This window comes from Frieseomelitta varia, unplaced genomic scaffold (assembly GCF_011392965.1).
Source record: "Frieseomelitta varia isolate USP_RPSP 00005682 unplaced genomic scaffold, Fvar_1.2 scaffold_343, whole genome shotgun sequence".
NCBI lineage: Eukaryota > Metazoa > Arthropoda > Insecta > Hymenoptera > Apidae > Frieseomelitta > Frieseomelitta varia.
Genome location: NW_025110083.1, coordinates 141,326 through 165,222, shown reverse-complemented (window position 1 = coordinate 165,222; position 23,897 = coordinate 141,326). Strand labels below are relative to the sequence as shown.

At 36.8% G+C, this 23,897-nt stretch overlaps 1 protein-coding gene across 4 annotated transcripts in view; it reads left to right on the top strand.

Moving 5' to 3' along the window:
• Positions 1 to 7,435: 7,435 nt before the first annotated feature.
• LOC122530460 (headcase protein) overlaps positions 7,436 to 23,897 on the top strand; it is a 136,486-nt gene continuing 120,024 nt past the window's right edge. Inside the window, exons 1-2 of one of the 4 annotated variants that reach the window (XM_043657437.1) lie at positions 7,448 to 7,607; positions 22,228 to 22,340. Coding sequence is in view for 1 of the 4 variants with exons in the window: in XM_043657440.1 (XP_043513375.1) it covers positions 7,557 to 7,607 (51 nt within the window). In the remaining 3 variants the exon portion in view is untranslated. Of the gene's footprint in view, positions 7,608 to 22,227; positions 22,341 to 23,897 lie in introns of all 4 variants that reach the window. The other 3 variants (XM_043657440.1, XM_043657438.1, XM_043657432.1) reach the window with 3 other exon arrangements.

The window sequence follows — 23,897 nt, the reverse complement described above, 5'->3', positions numbered from 1 at the left end:
TGGAATTTCACTTCGTTTCCAAACGAAACTGTTGTGGTACCGTGTTGCTCGGAGTAGCAATGGTATTCCTATTGGAAATTATAATGATATAATAATATATTAGTACATCGATAGTCTTTATTGTATGTTTTATATTTATTCTATTAATTTTCTATTTATTTTATTATTTTCTATTTATTTTATTATATCGTATATATTGCACTTGATTTAATTTTTACTGTACTATTATATTACGATACGTACATATAGTAAAATTAAATTATTAAATTGTGTAAATTAAAAATTAATATGATATAATATATTAATATATTATAATAATTATATTAATATATTAATCTCTATTGCATGAAGCATGTTTTATATTTATTTCATTTAATTATACAGCGTGTATTTGTAATTGTGTTTATTTATTTGTAGCTGGTTAAAAAAAAAAGAAAGAAATTGCAAAGAGTATAACTTACATGTGTATATAAATGTATGCGTATATGTATATGATTCAGTATCAATTCTGTAAGTCTAATTGGTTTTCAATATCAGATCTATGCGATTGGGTTTTATTTTTTATCTGTGAAGAAGATAACGTAAAGAAAAGTATCCGACCAACGTGAAATATGACCAATAAATGTAATGCAATTTTATAAACGATTCCCCTTTTAATGTACGTTTACGTTTCGAAGGAAATGTTTACGAGCGTTTAGGCGCTGACGTAAATTAAGTTTTAAATCTTTTGCGACAGTCGTTTAAATATGTATATAGGTCTAGAATAATAAACGTGTACGATCGTGTCTAAACTATATGCAATGACAGTTCTCGTACAGTTCTAGATTTTTTTTTTTTCTAGATAAAATAGTTGTCTTGTTATGTGGTTTTATAACGAGCTGATACTTATCTGTTGAAAGCGTACCTCGATTCTACGATATCAATTTGCATAGGCATTCGCGTTCTAAAGATTAGTCATAACCTTAAAATAACATCCGTCGTCAATTAGATGCTCGTTAAAGTCCTCGGTTGGATTGTTTTACTGAACACTCGATTTGCAAGCTGAATTTTCGTTGCATTGAATATTCAGAAGTATTTTAAACACAAAGCGAAGCTACATCGAAAGAAAATTGAAAAACATTTCTTCGTTCGTCCATGTTTTCTGAAAATAACGATAGAGCCTTAGCTTGTCAATAATCTGATGTAACTCTTCACTTCGATGTTTTTCCTCGTGCCGATTTAATGTAATTTAATTCATTCGTGATTACGAAAACGTTTATCGTAACAATTTTTCTTGCATAAAGACGACGACGTTTGCAGATGTAAAAATCATTTTCTCAGTTCTTGAAATGAAATCTTTATTAAAAACGAAGCGTGTCATTTTTACATAAACTTATGGAAGAAATTTACAAAATTTTCGTTAGAAAATTTCAAAAATTTACAAAGTCTTCGCATTCGATCCTTACATATTTATGTTAATTTGCTAATTTAATTTACTTAATATTAATATATTGATATTGATTTCATATTAATATTAGATATTCAATAGACATAAAACTATAGTTAGAGATTTAAATGATTTCTCATAAAATACATAAATAAAAACTTGTAAATTCTATCACATTGTAAAGTTTCTCCATTTTAATGTCTTTGATGAAAATTTGACACTTTGATCGTCGGTAGTTTCAGTATCAAAGCGAAAAAGAAAAGAAAAAAAAAGATACTCAAGAGTAATCCAGGTTTCGGATGGAAAAATCCAAGGTTTTATTTCTTATATTGTCCACGTTTGTGATGTCATAAATGACAAGCTGCAGCAGTGTAGATTTTAATGTATACTTGGAAGTAGCATAAGGAAATCCTTCCGCGAATGAAAACCGCATAAGTAAAGTCAGTTAGTACAAAAGAAGACAAAATATTGGGAATAAAAGCTGGCATAAGTTACAGAAATAGATATTTATTTCACATAGGTTAAAAAAAAAGAAAAAAAAAAAAAAAAAAAAAAAAAAAAAAAAAGACATTTCAGAAAACAAAAGTAAATTTCCTATGTCACTCAGTTGAAATATTTTCAACAAGTTTGACTTCATTTTCATCGTTAATGTTTGGACGATTCGTTTTCCGACTTTATCTGCTGCCAAGTTCATAAATCTTATTTTCGATAGCCGATATTCGTTGCAACGTTTCTTTTTAAATCTTGTTGAAGTTTCAAGGCTCGTCGAACATTTGGACCAATGTCTGCAATGTATGTATGATATTTGCTGGCCGCGTAAATTGGTGTCGCGTCGTACTCGAGTGAAAAAAAAGTGCCGCGTAAATGGAGGGACGAGTGTGTCACTAACGAAAGAATTCGAATGGACCCTAACGATCAGAGTTTCGAAAACCTGAAAAGACACTTCCCTGGCTGCCCGTTTGCTTAATGAAACAACGACGGACACAGCGGCGCACGTGCTTCGTCGCGGAACGAACGTGTGCTCGGCCACGCTCGCGTTGCTCCGCGCGCGGACACGAGAGAACGGTGTCGATAGTGCAGTAAACCCGCGCCGGTGGATAAATATACGGTATTATGTAAGTTGTTTACTAGCAGCCCAGCCAATCAGAGGGAGGAAGGAAGAGAGAGAGAGAGAGAGAGAGAGAGAAAGAGAGAGTAGAACAGCGCGCGCGCGCCTGCGAATCTATAGACGGATTCGCGCGCAGCCAGAGCGTGTTGCGTAACAATCGCGAGCCAGAGACGCAACCCGATAACTCTTTCCTCTCGTGATTCCCTATCGCGCGAATTCTGTCCTCGCGTTGCATCGAGACGCAAGTTTCGAAAAGTCACATTGGAAGGTTTTTATTCTTTTTTTGTCTTTTTCTCTCTCTCTCTCTCTCTATTTTTTTTTCTTTTCTCTTCGTCGAACCTGCCGTACGCGCTCGCGGCTTATATATAGGGTTACGTAACTGAGAAGACGAACACACACATACACACACGCACATACACTCGCTCGTCGTGTGGTGAACGCGAGCCATGGCTGCAGTTCGAAACGGCGTAGAAACTTACGATTAGAACGTAGAACGTTTGTTGTTGTCGGGTAGATTCGAGTGGAATTCGCACGTGATGATCAGCAGACACACTTTAAGTCTGAAAGATTCTGTTCCGTTCTCTTAGACAGAAACTGTGCGTCGTGTTCGCTTCAGACGAGTGCTAAGAAATTTTTTTTTTTTTTAACGATCAGTAATATCGTGATTTGTAACGTCTTTTTTCCTGTTTTTTTTTTCGTTCTTTAGAATTTTAATATTTCCTGTTGAAGTCACGGGGCATTCCCGTCACGAGCGTACTCTGTCTTTCCTTTTTTTTTTTTTTAATTACAAGGAAAATTATGACTGATCTGTAAATCGAATTTTTAGTATTTTTATAAATCTGATTTTTTGACTCTTATAGTAACAAAAAGTTCGACTTGGTAGAGATTTATTTTATCATTTTTATTGTTACTTTGTAAGCTTCTGATTTCACGTTATTGTTATTTGTTTGTATAGTAGCTCTTATTGAATTATTATCATGTAGTAGAGAAATTCTTTCTTTTTCAGTCAAAATGTAATAATATTCCACAGAATTCATTATTCAGTCACAACAAACTTGAGTTTATATTTTTGCAAAGGGGATAGTTTTTTTTTAATTTTTTTTTTTGTACATTTTATCTGCATTTTGTCTGCAAGAAACAGAAAAATATTGTTACTGATTTCATGCCTATTAGTAGTACAGACAAGAAGTAAAAATTTTATTTTTATTCAAGTTTGATTTTTATAAATTTGTCTAATAGTTTTTGTTGATTTTTCTCTTTTATTATCGATAAGGAAAGACCAGATAGTATTTGTTATTTAATTTATTATTTCACAAGCGTCTGCAATCCTCCCCTACAGTAGTAGAATCGGAACGTAATGCTCAGACATCAACTACAGGTGGTATTTCGTATGCCTTAACAACTGCAAACAATCTCAAATCACAATAGAATTACAAGACACCTGATTATTATTTACGATGGAAGAAAAACAAAACAAATCCTCCGTTCCTATTTCTTACAGTGGAGTGCTTTGTTTCATCCTGAAAATTTCGTGAAAAAGTTCAAACCACCGTCGTAGACAAAAAACGTGTAAGGTAATGGAGAGTCCAGTAGAATCGGAGAACCAGTGGCCAGACACTGACTGAAAGATGCTATTTCGTATGTCCCTGACGAATCCAAGTAGTTCCAATCCCCGGCTGAATTTCCGCAGATGCGTCCGACAATCGGGGGAGATTGCAGCAGATTCAGAACACGATGACCAAGACCCAGACATCGGAGACGATCAAAGATATATTCCATACGTTCGATTTCATCCTCCGGCGTCTTTGTCACCGCCGTCTCACGGCAATTCGAAACGTTTCCAAAGCTGGCTGTTAGAATTTCCGCAGATCCCAGGCCGACAATAGAGGATTTGATTTTCAATCGATCCCTCAGCCATGCCCTTTTTTCTGCGAACAGGCAGCTTTGGGTGCTGTCCTCGTTAATCGTTATATTTCGTACGTATCTTTCCCATTGATCGACCTCCTCCTGCCATCGAAAAGAGGTAATACCAGGGCTTGCTCTATTTCCTCGTATTGTTGCCGGACAAAAGAAAAGGCGGGCGGACGATCGTTCGGGCTTGTCGTGTTTCGTCGCTGTTTCCGTGGCCAAATTTCTTTCTCGCTGCAACGATCGGCCTCGATAGTTGCCAACGTGGCGCGAACTATCAACACGAGTTTGGGAACGAGGATTCAGGGCGCGATTTTCTATGGATGTCGGACGTTGGTCATTTATTCTTCAAATTTACGAAGAATAACGAGACAAAAGGCAGGATAAACAAGACGAAAAGGAAGATTTATTGTACAATGTACAATAATGCCATGGGAAATGGTACAATTTTCTATGGACTTCTTTATTTATTTTTTACATGTGTTTACAAAGTGAGATAAAAAATAAGACGAAAAAGAAAAAAAAATGTATTACAATATGTTACAATGTCGTAAGAAATGTCACAAAGAGTTTCAAAGTGCAATTTTCTACGGACATCAGGCGTATTTATTTATTTTTTCCATGTGTGTATTTAGAAAAAGTAGCGAGACAAAAAACAGGATAAATAAAACGAGAAAGAAGATATATTATAATATATAATAATGTAGGAAATGTTATGAAGAGTATATCGATATTAAAGATATCGATACTCTCCATAATTAATCTATTCGATTTGTGTAACTATATACTAAATTTACAAATTTACTTTATTTTTAGTTTATCATCGTGGTTAGAACAATCATTTCTTTCCCCTTCAATGTACTATAAAAAAAGAGAAACATGCTTCAACCAAACATTAACAAAATCTCTGTCACGTTACGAGTTGTCCATCTGCAACGTTTTTAAAAAGTTAATAAAAAGAATTATTTGAATGAAAAAAAATTGTTTATTGAAAAAACGCACGATCGAGTGTTCCTAAGTGTTTCCCTGGTTACGTTAAATTGCAGTGCACGTCCGGTAAAATGTAAAGAAAAAAGCGCGAGAATCCGCAAAATTCCCCGTCGTAATCGGAGAAAAGTCGTGAGAAGAAAATTTTAATGAGTCTCTCGAAGGGTGTTGATTTCCTCAATCTGTAAAAGGGAGGAAGCGAAAGTGGTGAAAGGCGGGGACCAAGGCTCTCTCCTATTTTTCCCTTCGTTGAATTCACACGATTCAAAGGGGAGGAGAGGGGGGGGGGCTTTGGATTTTTCTCTCATTCGATGAGCGTGCGACGTGAGCTTTTCAGCCAATTTCCCACTCGTGCAAGTCACGAGTCTTGTTGCGCGAGCGAATACACGCCGAGGATTTTAGCGCGGACGTGTTTTTTTTTTTGGCCACGCTGATTTATTAACCCCGTGGTTCGAAGACGCTCGGTGTCGCAGCCAGTTGGCTGCTCCGAGGCAGTAGTATCTCATAAATATGATAGAAACGAGAGCTTTTCGAGGATACTCGACCGGACATGGTACTTTTTCGTGTACGTGTTTCTCCTTCACCACCGTGATCCTATTCGAAGAGGAGAGGGATTTTCCTTTCTCCCTCCGTGATTCACCCTATTCCCACTGACCCTTGAAATCTCTCTCTTTTCGCCGAACAAATTGTTTCTTTGATCGTACGCTGCGCCTTTGTTACCCCCTTTCTTTTCCGCGAGATTAAATTCTACAAACTCGTGCGTTTTTCTCGACACAGGAAATCTGTCCTCTGTGTGATTGTCAGGATATCCAAGTATCTCCGCTATTTTTTTGCTGCGCAGATGAATTCCCGAGGGCAAAGTTGCACCATTTTGAGAGAAACAAATCTAATTTAAAAAAAATATGAAATTTATTATTTGCTTGCAAGATCTCTTTTCGGTAATTAAGCTATGTTTGAATATTCTTTTGCCCTTCCACTTCATCGATCCTTTCACTTGCCTAGTAGAGAAATCAACAGATTGAGAGAGTGGAAGGGATATGCAGTGGAGGGGATAGTAAGGGCTCTCGCAGGCCGCCAGTTAGCCTCTATTTCAATCATTTATTTCTAAGATATTTCCGTTTAAATATTTTATATTTTATACTCACATTTTATTATTATTATAATTATAGTAATTTATTATATTCATTATTTATTATATAAATAATTTATATCATTACGTAATTTTATGTTTTATATTTATATTTTATTATTATATAATTTATTATATAATTATATTATTTTTGAATTTATATTATTTATTACGTAATTTTATATTTTATATTTATATTTTATTATTATATAATTTATTATATAATTATATTATTTTTGAATTTATATTTATTACATAATTTTATACTTAACATTTATATTTTATATTTCCGTTTAAATATTATTTGAATTACCTCACACAGAGCACATTCGTTTCTTGTCAAATCCCTCAACTCAGCCGCATATTGAACAAACCTTCAAATTCTCGCTTTATTAAAAACTGTGCGTCAAATTCTGCTTCGAGCTTCCAATTGATCTTTTTACATTGAGTCACTCCCTCGTCAATTTTCGCCTTGCATTCCTCAGGATATAATTTACGAAGTCGTTATGTTCTCGCCTGTGTGGATTTGCATGAAGTTACGCGGAGTTCTTTCGAGACTGGTTTCAGTCGATGTGCGTTGTACCTGTACACGTCACTTCACCGATATCGGCTTTTATGAACAAAGTCACGCGATTGGTCGCGAGAGTAAGAAAAAAACTGTTGCAAGGCGTCTGGAAACTGTTACGAAGCTCGCACGAAAGAGTTTACCGGTAGGATCCGCGGTTGATTCTGCGCGACATTCGACCGAACGTAGGCCCACGCAGGTTCCTCTTAATAAGCGTCACCTCATGTGTTGCTATTAATCAAGCGAATGTTGGAGCTAGATTGGTGGTCGGGCAATACGAGGAAAAATGATAGTTTACGTAAGCTAGGGAACGCCGGAGCGGAGTATTTAGTCGCGGTAACTCGCCTTGGAAACAGTCGAATCGAATCTGTGCTTGGCAGTTGAAGCGTTTCGGAAAGGACGAAACTTGTTTGAGTTGTTCGTCACGTATCCCATGATCGTCGATAAAAAGTTACGATTCGACGCGAGCGACTATTTTTTTGCGGTGAGTTTTTTTGTTTTCGTGTCATAGGTGAGTGACTGAGAATTTTGATTTTTCTATGAGTTTTTACTATTATTATTATTATTATTATTATTATTATCTTTTTTTTGAGAAATATTGATCCTCTAGTATTTTCGTTTTTCGCGTATGTGTTTGTGATGTGACACTGGCGATCAAAAAAATTTGAAATTTTTTTTCTCTTTGTCTGTTGGTAATTATATGACGAAGAAACTGAAATTATTTTTAACATTATGATGCATGATATGCATGATTTACGTTTGCAACGAATCAGACTTGAAGTCGTTCTTTTATTTGTAATTCAGTAATTGTGCCGTGTATAATATTGTTGCTTGGTTGAGATTAATATTATAAATTCTATCACACATTGAAAGTATTCTTTACTTTGATAAAATTGAAGACAGAGTTTTAAATTGGAAATATTTTTTTTTTTAAATTCAATATTAGTGTATAATTTATTGTCACGTAATTTATTTTTATGTGTAAACATTTTTACGGTAGAAAAATTTTGAATTTGATTGTATTTGTTTTTCGAATACAGTGGGATCGATGATATGTGTGTACGCACATACGTGCAACGTGTTAATGAAAGTTGATATGTTCTATCGATGGATTTTTCCGTTTTGACTTGTACGATATAATCGAGACTACGATATTTCTATAAGAAAACATTAAATACTGACTATTTGTTAAGTGATAACATATTAAATCGTGCAGGAATTAATCAATAATTATTAGAAAGAAATAATTAGTGATATAATAACAAAAATTCAATTAAACTGAAGATGATAAATAAAATAAATTCATGGATCAAATCTTTCAAATAAATTTATTAATATTAATTTCATTTTAATACAAATTTTTTATTTAAATTCTTAAATTCAAATTTATTTACATGTAATTTATAATTATATTAATAATAAAACATGAATTTAAAATTAATATAATGAAGACACAATTTTTGTGGAAATTGATGAAACGGTACGTGTGCTCTTTTATCCATATGTTCATTACTTAATTTTTATCCACTGATGTCATACTGACGTGAGTTTTCAGTTGAAGAAAAAAAGCAATGAATTATTGTGTACGGTTCGGGTCACTCGTTATGGTCCGCGCAAGTAGTTAGAAAGGGAGGGGACGCGTCTTCGACGTTTGAATCCAATAAGCACGGTATCGGATGCGCTTTGTCTATTCTCCGGAGAGATGAAATTCGTAACCAAGAAGGGCGCGCTCGTTTGAGAGAGAAAAGAAAGAGAGAGAGAGAGGGAGTGATGGAAGGAAAATAGGAGAGGATATACGCGGGGTGAAACAATCCCATTGAAGGCCAGTGTTCTTTGCGGGGGTTGAAGAAGAAAGTCCCAGTGGCAGGTGCGTCTGTTTCTAGGATGAAGCCTGTTATGTGAAGAGATGGGGGGCAACCCAGGATCCCTAATACGGTATTTCATCGGTCATAATGCGTCCCAGAGCCCATCTCTCGCTTTGTGTCCCCCTCGAACGAAACCGGGGCGAGCCTTCTGATATCGATGCTTTCATATCTCTCTCTCTCTTTCTCTCTCTCCTTTCTGGAAATCCTCATTTCGCCTTGTTTTCCCGCGTCATTGTCCTGGAAAAGCTTTTTACCACGTACAAACGTGTGCAAGGCGGAAGAGATTGAAGTCTGTTTTCTCTTTTCCTGCTTCTTCCTTCGCGAGTTTGGCGAGCGTTTGTTTAAATTCTAACGGAGCTTGTTTTGATTCGTGTCTCGCGAATGATCGATGTCGTAAAAACTTGCAACGTGCACGCGAGTACTTTCGACGGATGATATCGTTTTGCATTTGAAATGAAATTTGTGCTGATTTCAGTCGAGAAATGTATTTTCGCCGGATGGTATCGTTTAAAAACAATCTGTGGATCGACGACTCGCTAAAGTCCATAAAGTCTTTGTACTGTTACTACTAGCGAAGTTGTACGATGTATAATGAATAGTGTATTGCATAACTGGAGTACGTTTACACGTACAATTGGAAGAATAGACTGTTCTTTCAAAAAAAATAATATTTCGTACTTCTCCATCTTTGTACTGTTACTACTAGCTTTTTAGAAAGCACTTTTTGTTCTTTCAAGAAAAATAATATTTCGTACTCGTCCATCTTTGTACTGTTACTACTAGCGAAGTTGTACGATGTGTATGATGAATAGTATTGCATAACTGGAGTATGTTTACACGTACAATTGGAAGAATAAATAAAGACTGTTCTTTCAAAAAAAAAAATAATATTTCGTACTTCTCGAAATGATTTAGTTAAAAATAAAATAGTTTCGTTTCAATACGGATGTTTTTTTTTTTTTCTTTTCAAATTTAATGAACCCCTGAGGAATTCGTCTTTGAACCTTGAATTGAACAGTGATCTGCGAAGCGAAATGTCGCGTGAAGATCAGTCGATAATGTAGAATAGAATTTCCACCAAAAATATGTTATTACAGTCACGTGAAAAATAAATTTTGAAAATGAATGACATCGCTACACACAGAGAGACAGAGAGAGAGTGTGTATGTTGAGCAAGGTTCGTAGAACCGATTGAAATCACATCTCGGTTGACTAGATCGCAGCCCAAGGGGTAGACACGAAGGGGACTATTCGATTAATAAAAAAGTTTTCCCCTGGAATCCGAACTAGTCCAAGAAGGTCGCTGAAAGAAAAAGAAGAAGAAGAAGAAGAAGAAGAAGAAGGAAAAGAAAAATAAAACGAGCGGAATTGAAAGCGATCCGAGAGACAAGATTTTAGAAAAGGAACTTTCCTCCGACTGCGTTTAGTTCGGTGGGAAAACTAGCGAAAACTTCTCCGACGATCTTTTCTTCCCTCGTCGCTCGCCGCGGACACCGGCCTCTTTGTTCCACGACGTGTTCCGGGCGACGTTGTCTAGACCCCGCGGGACAATGCGCGTTGCTATTTCGGTTAAAACGCCACTGATTATTCCAGATACGCGCGTGCGACCGAATAATACTCGCGGGAACAAAGCGACGTGACACCGATGCCCGCTTGGAATGGCTGGCTCGTTATTAACACGCCCAGCCACAAGTATTGTCCCTGCTTTCTCCCTTTGACACCTCTCTCTTTCTCTCGTTTTGTCACGTTTCGGCCAAACAACCGCGGAGGAAATTGTTTCACCGCAACGATGCCCTGTAATTCTGTTGCACGTTAGCGGAAAGAGGGATTTTGTTTTTAACGTCATTGGCGATTATCTCCCTTCGTGATTATTGAAAATACGTAGGTTCTGGATATGTTCTGGCGCAGAACAGAACCCTCCGAGGCGGTCAGCCAAGTCAGTTCCTAAGAAGCCTCGATCCTGCCGAGAATTGTTCAGATGTTCTGCCATACTCTCATCTAAGGACACTTTTTCTGGCGTTGGAGGGAGAGACAGGTTGTAGAAAGGCTCGGTAGGGCAGATAGAAGAAGCCCAGTCTAGGAAAAGGTATAATGCTTGGCTGTGGCCATAAAATCGTAGACTATTCTAGAAAGTCGTAGAGTCACATTCAGTCAGTCAGAAACAGTCATTCCGCCTCAGTCACGAGGAGAGCTAGACGTGCCCTCTCCCGACTCGTAACACATCCACATTTACAATCAATATTTGTATAATAGTGAAATATAAGTATTTATTCTACATCTTGGCTTCATTCATAAAAAATAACTCTATAAAAGGCACGACGAGAGAACGATCATCAGCGAAACGGGTAAGCAACTATCGTTCACCTAACAGGTTATGTGGAGATTTTGTCGATTGCTCTGGGAATTAATTGTAAATAAATATCATTTTGGTAAGTTCACATAATCAGATATTTGTAGATACGTGTAGTTTTCTACTTGGGAATTTTTTGAAATTTCTCATTTTTGAGATTTCATAATGTGGTTTTTTTATGCTTCATAGTGATTAGAAATATCAAGAGTAATTAGAGTCATAGTAATTCAGGATAAAATTATATCGTTTCGATTCCTTATACAATTTCATGGTTTACATTTCTGGTATTTCTAACTCCCTTATGGTAATTTAATTTAAATTGAAAGTTCGAAGTTCAAATCGTTTCAAATTATTATTTCAGTCAAGTTCAGTTTCAATTAAATTATTTTCGAATTTAAACGGAATTCATTCGTTTCAGTTTCTATTAATCGTTAAATGCACATTTATCATTACACTTGTAAAAATCTTTCTAATGTTTAATGTTAGTTCCCCCTTTTTTTTGTCTAATTTCTCCGATATGAACAATTGTGTGGACCACTCCGTGTCCATGTGTGATGCAAATTGGGAATGTTATGTCACTGTGTATTCGTCTCGAAATAAGACTTTTGATAATTAACATTTTGCTGGAAATTTACAAATTTTCTAGATTTTTCTAAATTCTTCAACTTTTCTGAATTAACTTGTTAACTCTTCTAAATTTTCCCTCTTCTAAGTGTTCTCTCTTTCTGTCTGTATGATACTTGATGTTCAATAAATTAAAATAAATATTATTAATTAATTAAATGTAATTTAATAAATATTGTGTTAAAGTCACATTCAGTACAATTTTGCATCTTGTATATTGCACTCTTTTCCTAAAGAACCCTCCCTAAAAGAAAAGGAACAGGATTAATTTTTGTTACGAGAGAGTCCAGCTGCACCCGTAGGACCGTTACGGAATTCGAAGGAATTCCAGGGGCCAATTCTCGCGTTGCTTCTTTCGCTAGCTAGTCAGGGGTGAGAAGGTGCCATTCGTGGTTTGCGAAATTACGTAACCACGGTCGTGGTACGACGCCGTTTGGAGCAGATGCGTCGGTACGCGACGTTAGGCCATTAGACGTCGCAGAAAAGGGCCCTTACCCTCGTTTCGCAGGGTCATTTCCCAGCGCACGAAGGAAAAAGGTATGCAAATTGTGAGGAGGAAACGGCACGTTCGATTTCGAACGTCTCTGTTGTCCGAGAGACCCTCGAGCCTGCTGTTCGATTTCTTTTTTCTTTCTTTCTTTCTTCTTCTTTTTTTTCTTCCTTTTTTTTGCCTCCCTTGCTTAAAGGTAATTCGAGTCGAGCGTTCCTGCTGGGACTTGGGAAACTGGTCTCCCGTCGTCTGCCTTCTCCCTTCTCTCTCACCTTAGCCTGTGAAATTGGAAAAGCGTGACGAGCTCGTTTCCAGGAGCGATCGAAGCTTCGCTAATGTACCCTACGGCGTGGAAAAGGGTGAACATTGGCTCCTTTCTTGGCGAGATAAATTTATCGACGCTATGGCGTTATTTTTTTGGATTGATATTTTATAATAGATTTATTTACCATTTGTACATTTGTTATGTCGATTAGGATTTGTATTATTTTGGTACACCGGGTGCTCTCGAGCTGAAATAACCAAATTGTGACGACTTGATCTACGTATAAAAAGGAGAAAAAAATAAAATTTGTTTTACAGTTATGAAATACTTTAAATATGTAAGTAACGAGGTATTTTATATTGTGGTACAGAAACGGCGTCGTTAAATATACAATATTTCTTCATATGCCAACAATTTCGTATCATTAATTACCACAATATAATAAGAAACGATTTTTAATTCCATTCTAGCTTGACATCGATGAATAATAGAATTTACAACATTGTATTGTTCCTGAGAATTTTGCCGAGTTTCAATAGAATTACTGTTGAATAAATTTTTTGTTTTAAAATACTCTCAAAATACACAAATGAAAATCCAAATAGCTACCTATTTCGTACATGCAATATTTGTTTATAACTCTAAACTTTATATAACATTTTTTTTCTTTTTTTTTTTTCATGCATAGATCAAATCTTCGCAGTTTGATAGTTTCAGTTCAAAACATCCTGTAGTTTATACGGACTCTATTTATTTGAATTAAATTTCAGCCGATACAAAATTTTGCTTATTGAATTTACTAAATTAAATTTATTTGTTCGAATCTCAGTTCCTATTATGGAGGAATCACTGCAAGAGAAATCAGTGGATTATTATTATTATTACATACAAAATCATAGAGTCTATTTGTTTCACGACAAGTTTCGCAGAAACGAAGTTTCGTCGTGTCTTCATTTGACTCGCAAAGCAAGGTTCAATTGAAAATTCGCTCGAAATTCCCATCGTTGGAGAGATCTTTTCAACCTTGAGGCCAACAAATCCACGTTTCCACTGTTCACAAGTTCAACTCACGTTCAACTTCGATTCCTCCGAACGAAGTAAACTAGCCGATATAATACGGTTCGTAAATTGCGTCGATGGTGTTTCCAGAGAGTTTCAGCTGAGAAGCAAACGAGGGTTGCGTGAAAATAACCGGTGATCGAAACGCGGAAGTGAGAACCCACCCCGGGTCCACGGTTTGCTTTCTTCCGGCTGGGCGAGTATTTATTTTTTCGAACCTACTTTGTCTCCTTTGTCGCGAGAGAATTCTGAAGGCGTGGAGAGAGGGCGCTAAGACGCCGGATGTTCGGGGTGCGGATTTTCGAGGCGCGGAAATGGGATGGCAGTGGGAGAGCAAGGTGGAAACGGATGACAAACAAACACCCCGTGGTCCGGAGAGGGAGAAAAACTCGAAAGAGAGAAAGAGACAGAGAAGGAAATGACTGGTAACGCCAGGAGCAGCAGCTGCTCTCGAGCATTTAGCGAATTTTGCCCCCCTTCGTTCTTTCTTTTTCTTCTTTTCCCCCTTAGCGACTACTTTCTTCTTTTCCTGCTGCTTCCTCTTCCACGCAATAAGGGGCCGCGCTGGCTGGATTCTTCGCACGCGCCAATGAAAATTTTCGCACTTTGCGAAACGGAGCTGCTGTTCAACTTCGAAAGCAGAAGAAAGGCCCGTGTGCCATTTTCGTCTCGTCGACTTTCGGGAAACTACGTGTTCTGTAGTCGAGTAATTGTCCACGTAGAGCGAAATCGGTAGCGGGGAGGAGCCAAAGAGAGGAGACGAGTTTAAGTCGGTCGCTGGGGAAAAACAGTTGCCGAGTTTCAACCCGGGAAAACTCGTTTCGAACCGTGAAAAACGTACGTCGGTAGTTCTCACACGCACGCACACACACGAGGAATACGATAAATATGAAAGAAATATGAGAGGATGCTTCGGACGATGGTGCTTCGTGCTGCGAGAGAGAACGAGAGCAGCCTTTAGGGGATGTTTCCAACCCTTCTCCGCCTGTCTGAGCGAAAAGAAAAAGATTCGGATGCAGCAGAATGTAGATTTAGCCCGGGCCGTGCTACTTCCTCAGCGTTTTCCTCACGGTCGTTACGAGAAAGTTCACGTTCCGCCGCTTCTTCCTTCGAAATTATCGTAGTTCGTCGAACAGAAATCGCGTTGTTCGAACTTCTTAAGAGACACTTTAATCTTTATTTCTAGACTAGATACATTGCTAGATAGATATTGGGTTGACCAAAAAATTGGCGTCTAGATACATTGCTTAATAGATATTGGGTTGACCAAAAAATTGGCGTCTTTTTTTTAACCCGTTTGCGCTGGCAAATTGATTGGCGGACCATAACGAGTGACCGAAACACGTATAATCAAATAATTTGTCGCTTTCTGGTTGAACTCGTCGATATGACATCACTGGATAGAAAATTATTGAGAAGTAATAAATCTATTATTTGTTTTGTCCGTTTCATTTTACTTAAATATAATTAAAACGGAGAAAATTTTGCAATTTCGGGACAAAAAAAAAATTGTAGACGTGCATGGCACGTAACTTGCATAATTGAATGCATCTGATGAAAAATTGTTTACGATTTATTAAGGGAGGCAAAATGTAACGTATGAATTTCTTTGTGTGTGTTGAGGGGTTTCATAAATTCCAAATTCATTTGTATTTTTTTTAATTGTACCATATGTTTGTTTCGTCATAAATCGGAGAGATATTAAATTCCAAGGTATCAAGCCTCATAAAATAATTACCAACAAGTAGTGAATTAAGTCAGTCAATATAGTAACAAATAATTGTTAACAAGTTTAGAACTTGTTTGAAATTTAAGAGAGATTTTAGAATTTCTCTCGTTTCTATTAATAATTTAGAATGTCATCTAATTTCTTCTACTTCGAAACAAATACAAATGATACCTGCCCATTATTAAATTGTCTATTCCTTTCCCAGAACAAAATACCAAATACCAAATAACCAAAGAAAAAGCAAATTCCAATCGAGTTCCATCAGTCGAATTATAAAGCAATAATTGATTAATAATGTCGAAAGGGGTAATTTTTCATCCAAGGGTAAACAGTGACGCGCGAATTATGGTTAACCGGCTGGAAAGGTAAAAGAAAAGAAGAAGGGGGCTTGGGGAGAAAGGAAGAGGGAAAACAAGCGTGCCGCAAGAAAGGAAGAAGTTTCGCACGGAAAGCCGAGCCTAACACACCGCCGCGTGTCACAAAAGAGCTTGGCAATATTTCTGTTATGCTACATTAAATTCGTACGAGTTTTCTAACGCGACCACCGCGTCGTCAATAACGGTGAATCGTGGTGAAATAAAACGTGGTCGTAAAAGGGGAGAAATGTACAAGAGAGCGCGCGCTCGCGAGATAGGAAAGCACATTTCCTTTCCCTCCCTTTTCACTCTGGTTATTTTTTCCCTCTCCTTTCTCTCTCCGTTCGTTTCGCGGAATTCAACGCCAGTCGTGGAGAGGAGGGGCTGGTTTCTCCGACAAACAATCGATCGATCCTCCTCTCCTGTTTTGGCCCGGACCGCGTGTAAAACCGCCGGAGGAAACGCGCGCAAAACCGAAATCAAATTGCTCGGCACAAACGGACGGCTCCGAACTTTGCCGGAATAACTTGCAAATGGAAAACAATTTTTTTTTTCCCACCCCTCCCTCCCTCCCTCCCTTCCTCCCCGGTTGTTGATGAATTCGATTAAAACTCTCTGTCCCTCTTTCTCTCGCCGTTCTGCCGCGCCGTTCTCTCCATTATATGGAAATAAAGCGAAAAACGTGCAACGGGAGTTTAATAACTCTCCTCGACGTGGGGTTGGGAGTGAGTGCGTTGTGTGTGTGTGTGTGTGTAGCACACGCGCGAACCCCTCGCTCTCGCGACTGTCAGGGCATTTGCAGAGACTCTGGTAAACATCAGAAATGATTGGAACGTTATTAAATTCTGTAGGAATTGTTGTTTAGTATGGAACTAGTGTAAAAAGAAAAAAAAAAACGTCACGACAGCGAGGAGCTGCAGAGAAATCTCGTTTTTTTCTTTGTGGGTAATTTTTACATCCTCGTTTATGTTTTGTTATACAGTGAAAGGCGTTAACTGTACTAATGACAATGAATAATTGACGACAGATGTAACTTTGTAAAGTAAGATCATATAACACTTGATCTGGTTTCAAAGGGTAAAGTTGAAGATTTTGACAGTCGCAAGCTCCGTTTCCTTTTTTTTTTTTCCCCCTTCGAAGATAACTTTACATCGTGTAGCAGGTGAACGTCTAAAAAAATATTAAATTGTTTTTTTTTTGCAACTAGATCTACCATCAGTTTCAACATTGAAATTTTCTCTTTGCAGTGACCTCCTCAAACTTACTCGATTTTCACCATTTTATTGAACATTAGATTTAAACGACAAGAAATTCTAATGTTTCATCGTTTAATATTATTGTTCAAAATTCAATAAAGTGGTGAAATAAAATTATACAGCGAGTTCTAAGTAATTCTTGTAAAGAGAAAATTTGAATCTTCGGGATCACGGTAGATTTAGTTATGAAAAAAATTTTTTTTTTACCGTTTTAACGCAAATTCGAATTTTTCGAATTGTAGTTCATGAAAAGACTGTTTTTTAAATATTTCAATATTCTTATCAATATACTTGTATTTTATTTAAGAAACTGTTTTTTTTTTTTAAATACTTTTTTCGTCGTTGTCTCTTGCATACAGATCCTACAATTTTATCTTCTGGAATTTCGAATATTTACGGAGTCACAACAAGCTATCGATCGGTCTATAATGGATTACATACTTGCGTTCATAATTAAATCGAAGAACAATACGAGCCGGACATGGCTCTGAATTAATTGTTTGCGCCGTTTATGAAATAATATTGATTGTCGTTATGTACGCCGAATTTGATACCGTATTAACACATTGAAAATTGAAATAGCACCGTAAAATTCACGAAACACGAATATCCGTTCTTTCGATTTACTTAATTTAATTCGACGTTTCGAAACGGTGTCCCGGCGCGGTGATAAGCAAAGAAAAATCAAACGTTTAACGAAACGCGTGACTTACTTGGTAGTTTATCGAATCTCGAAACGTCGTCGTTGCGTTCCACTTTATGTAAATCGCGTTTTAAACTCGTTCCATGAATCATCGGGGCGTTGTGAGTGCGAGTTTGAAAAGTGAGTTGCTCGAAACGATTGGCCGATTAGTATGTACAACGGGGGGCAACACCGAAGCACCGGCCAGTGTTCCCTATCTCTTATCGGATAATAACACGTTTCAAAGCGCGATACGCGCGAAACCTGGTTTTCCAGTCGGTGGCCAACTGGTCGTGCGGCCAACGGGAGAAACAATGCTTTAAATTCATGTATCTTATCGGTTCGCAAAGCGTCGGAATGCGACAGCTATTCTGCATTTACGTTTCGAAGCCTTCGAAGTTGGCTGCGTATGTTGGTTTGTTGTATTTCTAATTGGACGCAGTTTAACGTGTCACGACTGCTTGAGACGTTAAGCTACTAGCTTTTGTTTTCTTTTTTTTTTTCTTTTCCTTTTTCTTTTTTTTTTATCAGTATCAGTATCTGTATAGCAGAGGTTTTTCGTTCGGCAAAGAACAAAAGATTCAATTAACCTTTGGAACTCTTTCGTCAAGTGTGACTTGATATTTTCTTTTGTAAAGAGAGTAGTAATAACTATTTTTGCTTTAGAAGGATTGGAGCGTTGTCGAGGCTGAGCTGAGCTAGAGCGTTTATGTGTTATTATCAGAAAGGGAAGATTTTTTTTTTTTTTGTACTCTTTTAATTATTTAAATTTTCTTATTTTCCATTGAAATTTTTTTAGAAAACCTACAAATATCCAGTCTCAATAAAGTTTCAATGTAATTGATAAAAGAAACGTAATGACAATGATTATAAAAAATACATTCAATGATAAGAGTTGTTAAAGGCATTTAGACTTTTTAAATATATATATTTTATTTTAAATAAAAATTAAGCGTTAGTTTGAATTAAGGGTTAGTTATATAATTGTTTATGCGATAAAGATTAATTGTGTAATTATTACGCAAAGAGTTAATTGTTAAATTATTCACGTGATAAATTCTCTTGTTTTCTTGTAAATGAAAATTCACTGGCGAGTTACATTTGGTGATCTTAGACGTCAAAATCGGTAAATATTAAATATATTTCAAAGGCCAATCTATCTTCACTTTTACTTTTTATCATTTTTCTAAGTTTTACGATCGATGCATCATTACGTCTCACTTTTGTTAATTTAAAAGTTTTTAAATATTTTCAAAAATTAAAAAAAAAGAAGAAGAAATTGGAATACGGCGTTTCACGTTTTTTCTCCTCTCTGAAGGATCATCGTCAGTTCTCTTCTGAACGAAAGTTTCTCGTCTCAGAAACAAAGTTCTTCCAAACCCTCCTGACATTCCAGGTGAACGTGTTTTTCGCACGTACGGCAACAAAAACCGCGAATAACACCGCTGTTTGTTCTTTCTCGAGATAACGTCAGTTTACACACGTACGCGCTCGCTCGCACGTATGCTCTCGGAGGCAACATGTCTAGATTTTTAACGGCAAACTCCGGCGAGTAATCCGGTGGCAATTAGCGTGCATTGTTCGAGCGTATCAGCTTGATTCGAGCCCTGACGTTCCGACCAAGTGGGGCAAGGTGATTCCTTTCTCTCGAGCCGACCAACCGAAGTTGCAAATATTTGCCAGGGGATTGAGACGAGGATGATTACTCCGGGCTGTTTATCGAAGAATGTGTGAATCTGTCCCTGCGCGTCTCTCCGTTGCCTTCGAATCTATATTACTCGTTTGTTTGTCAGTACGTAAGTCGGAGAATTACTGAGGATTTTCATGTAAAAATTCTGTATTTTCCTACTTTTATCTGCTTTTATCTACGTAAAGTCGGAGAGTTATTGAGGATTTTCATGTAAAAATTCTGTATTTTCTACTTTTATCTACTTTTATCTACGTGAAGTCGGAGAGTTATTGAGGATATTTATGTAAAAATTCTGTATTTTCTACTTTTATCTACGTGAAGTTGATCAGTTTCGATCAGTTTCATGAATAGTACACTCTTATATAAGTTCGTGGCACTCGTTGATTTTTCGTCGAAGCAGAATTCGTCATATATTTTTCTAACAAATAAATGAGAATATTGTAACTTCCATTTCTAAATATGATTAATGACCTCTTGCGCTAAGTAACTGGCTCGCGGACCATAACGAGTGACCAAACCGTATATGATAATTCATCTTCTTTTTGAATTCGTCGGTATATCACTGGATAGAAATTACTTATTTGCTTTGCTTGGGTTATATTTCAATATATTTAATATTTATATATATATATATTATATTTATGATATATATATATTTATATATAATTTCAATATATTTAATATTTAATTATACTTAAAGCTGAGAAAATACTGCAATTTTGGACCAAATATTCTTGACGTGCGTGGCACGTCATTCCAGAAGAGATCATATCTTACATGGGATCATATATTATTATATATAGGATCTGTAATTTCAAAAAGATATTTATTTGTTTGAAGGTTATTCGAATTCTCAACACGTTTCGAAATATCGATTGTTCCAAAAAATTTTTCAGTGGGAATATGTAGCTTTGATGTACCTTGATTTAAATGTGTAAAAAAAAAAGAAAAAAAAAGAAAAATTTACATCCACGGTGTGTGTACGCATCTCCAGAAAGAAAAATAAGAAGAAATTCTTAACGTTCGAAAATAACCCGAGTTATCTCGACCGGCTTCCCGGTGTTGCGAGATTACTTTATGGATCATTCGACGGGGGATAAAAGAATATATACGAACGGGTCGGTATTTCGCCAAGATTTATAGGGCAGGATGGTGGCTCGTTTGCAAAAGTAGCGCTCACGGTGACACAAGCTCGAACGAGGCTGGTTTCGCGTTCCGGCTTTGACAAATGGATGGAAATTACCAATTATCCCGGAGCGTTTTCGTCGATAAAGCCGGCGCGCGAGGTTCTCTGAAATCGAGCGTGAACGCGCGCGCGATCGCGATAACTCACGAACGGGGAGCGATCGCCGTGCGGATTTTTGTCGCGCAAGCACGTTTTTCTCTCCGGATCAGTCGGATTTTCCGTCATCGACATCCTGCCTCACACACGTGCAACATACGCGTGTCTATGTGTCAGGTGCATATGTTTCTCAATATCTTATTAAAATCAAAATTAATAGAAACGCGTAATTCGAAGTGAACGTTGATACTTCTAAAATTTTCAATATTAGAACATGCGTGTCCAGTCATTTAGATATTCCGGGCCAACAAAAATTCGCTGAGAGTCGCACATGGTTTATATCTTTTTATTAGTTCAATGTATAACCTATATTATTGATGAGGATATGCAAACAACTTTTATAGTAGCTGACGATACATTGATTAGAAGGATATACTTATATTAATGAAAACAGTATGAACATACATTTTTAACACTCAGCTTGTTTTTTCGATATCGATTTTTTTTTTTTTTTTTTGATATACAGGTATAGTATTTTCAAAATGCTCGTGTAATGTTTTTTGTTCTTGTTTTACTTTTTGTGTGCTTCGTGTGAGAAAAAAACATTCCGCAAGTATAAATATATACTTCCCAAAAGAGGATATCATAAACATTCATGGTTAAAATTTTCAAACAAAGAAGCGTGCTGTTTCTTTTAAATAGACTAACACTCGTATTCAGCAATTGAAAGATTTAGAGTAACTAAAGAACTAGTGTAACTAGAGAATTTTTTTGTTCCAAAATTGTAATATTTTCTCAGTTTTATATTTAAACAAAATAGGCAAAACAAATAATAAATTTATTACTTCTCAATTATTTCTATCCAGTGATATACCAACGAGTTCAAGAGAAGAAGAAAGCGACGAATTATTATGTACGGGTTTGGTCACTCGTTATGGTCCGCAAACAGTTGCCAGCGCAATTGTTCAATAATAGCTATTGTCAACCAAAAAACATTTTCGATCACTTGTAATGCCATTAGTATTTACCATTAGTCGTTCAATTTCGAAGGAATTCACTGGGATAAAAATTATTTTTTTTTTGCGATAACTCGTTCCTTGAAAATTGTAGAATTTGTAGATACACACACACACACACACACGCATGTCCGAAGTCCGAACTTTGGTCGTGTGGGCGTTCCAGCCGACGACGTAGCCGAGCGTGAAAAGTAAATCAACGGCGGGCACGTTCTCCGTACGAGGCCATTGTGTCGTTATTATTGCCATTAGTTATACATGTTCCGCAGCTCTTAACAGTATTTCTCTATTTCCCAGTCGACGCGTGACATATTCGATCTCGTTTCTTCAACCTTCGCGCGCGTTCACGTCCGTGGAATTTTTGGCATTTGCCACGGACGCGTGATGTTCTAAATATGACTGCTCACTTACCATTTTTTTTTTTCTTCTCTCTGTTTCAGGTAAATCCACTGGCCAATCCGTATGTTGTATCCTTAGCTCGAAGTGAAGCAACGAACACTCTGTCTCTCTCTCTCTTTCTCTCTCATACACTCACACTGGACGTGTAAGGGTGGTACGTAATCCAGCTAAGAAACCAATGTCCCGAAGTTCGATTCGTAGATTCGTAGATGTGGGGGAGAGAAGGAATTTCCTGTGGTCCGGTGACTTTTATCGAGAACACCATTCCCGTCCGCCTTAACACCCCGATGGGGAAGGAGACCCGTGATTTATACGAGCTTGATCGGCCGTCCTAAGCCTCTCTCGTTAGAATCGATTGCGCGAGGGTGGGCCACTCTCTCTCTTTCTCTCTCTCATTCTGTCTTTCTCCAATTCCTGGTCACGTCCCCCTGGAATTAGGTCGTCTCGACGTTTCGATCTGATTTCTGGAAACAATTCGTTCGTCGCGTTTGGTAACTTGTCGCGTAACGAATTTGTCGCTTTCCTCCGAGTTACCCGTGAGTAAGTGAGTTCCTCGATATAATAGGGTGATTTGGTACTTCCTCAGATTTGACAAGAGGTAACTGGCGAAAGGAGATGCAGATTGATTTTTTTAAGTTTTATATTTCTGTCGAATGATAGAGAAATATTTTGTTCAGATTATTTCGGATGTTACGTGTATCTTGTATATTTTTGAATTGTGAGATTCGATTCGTTTTGTGACAGATTTTTGTATAAAATATGTGTAAGATCGCGATATGAAATGGAACATTTTTATTTTATTTAAAAATCGGTTATACGCAATTGAATAGGAATTTAGTCTTTACTGTTAGTAAAACAATTTGCAAATTAATTATTTATCCTTTTCGTCGTAAATGTTAATTGATATTAATTTAAATTTAATAATCTAGTAAATGGGTTTAAATCTAGCGAATATATCAATTTGATATCAATTTAATTGATATTAATTTAAATTTAATATATATAATCTAGTAAATAGATTTAATAAATCTAGCAAATATGTCAATTTGACCAACGATCAGATTAAGCTGGAAAAATTGGTGTTAACCATTAATAACCAATAGATAATTTGAATAACCAAATAGTCATTAGTAGCTATCTCTAAAACCTATTCTTACTTATCATTTTTTCCGATAATAACAATGTTCAAACGAAGTGTAAGTAGACAAAGTTCCACTGTAGTAGGATCTTTTTTTTTTCTTTCATACAATCCCACGAATAGAACATATTGTTTTCGTCAATGGTCAAAATGGATATATAGCACAGCTATTCTAATTTTCTTAAAAATATCCGAATAAATTTGAATATACGAATTAAGGCGAGGTTCATACCGGTGTAATGGAGAAGCATATTCCTGTTTTCCTATACGAGAACTGATGCGGAACGTATAAACATGTTGAAAATCTGGTATAAGAAACACGTTTCGTCAAGCGAAACAGTCTCTGACGCACTTCTGCCTCAATCCGGAATGAAACGAACGAATTTTTCTATGTCGCTGGCAGCTCGGATTTTTCTCATACTTTAACTCTTTGCCCTCGGAAACATTTTTGCGCATCATTTATCAGCAATTCGTATATTACGAAATAGCAAGTGAAATAAAATGATAATATAGCATTGGAAATGATCGTTTTGTTTAAGTGGCGTTTAGCATGAGTTAGTTAGCACTAAGTAA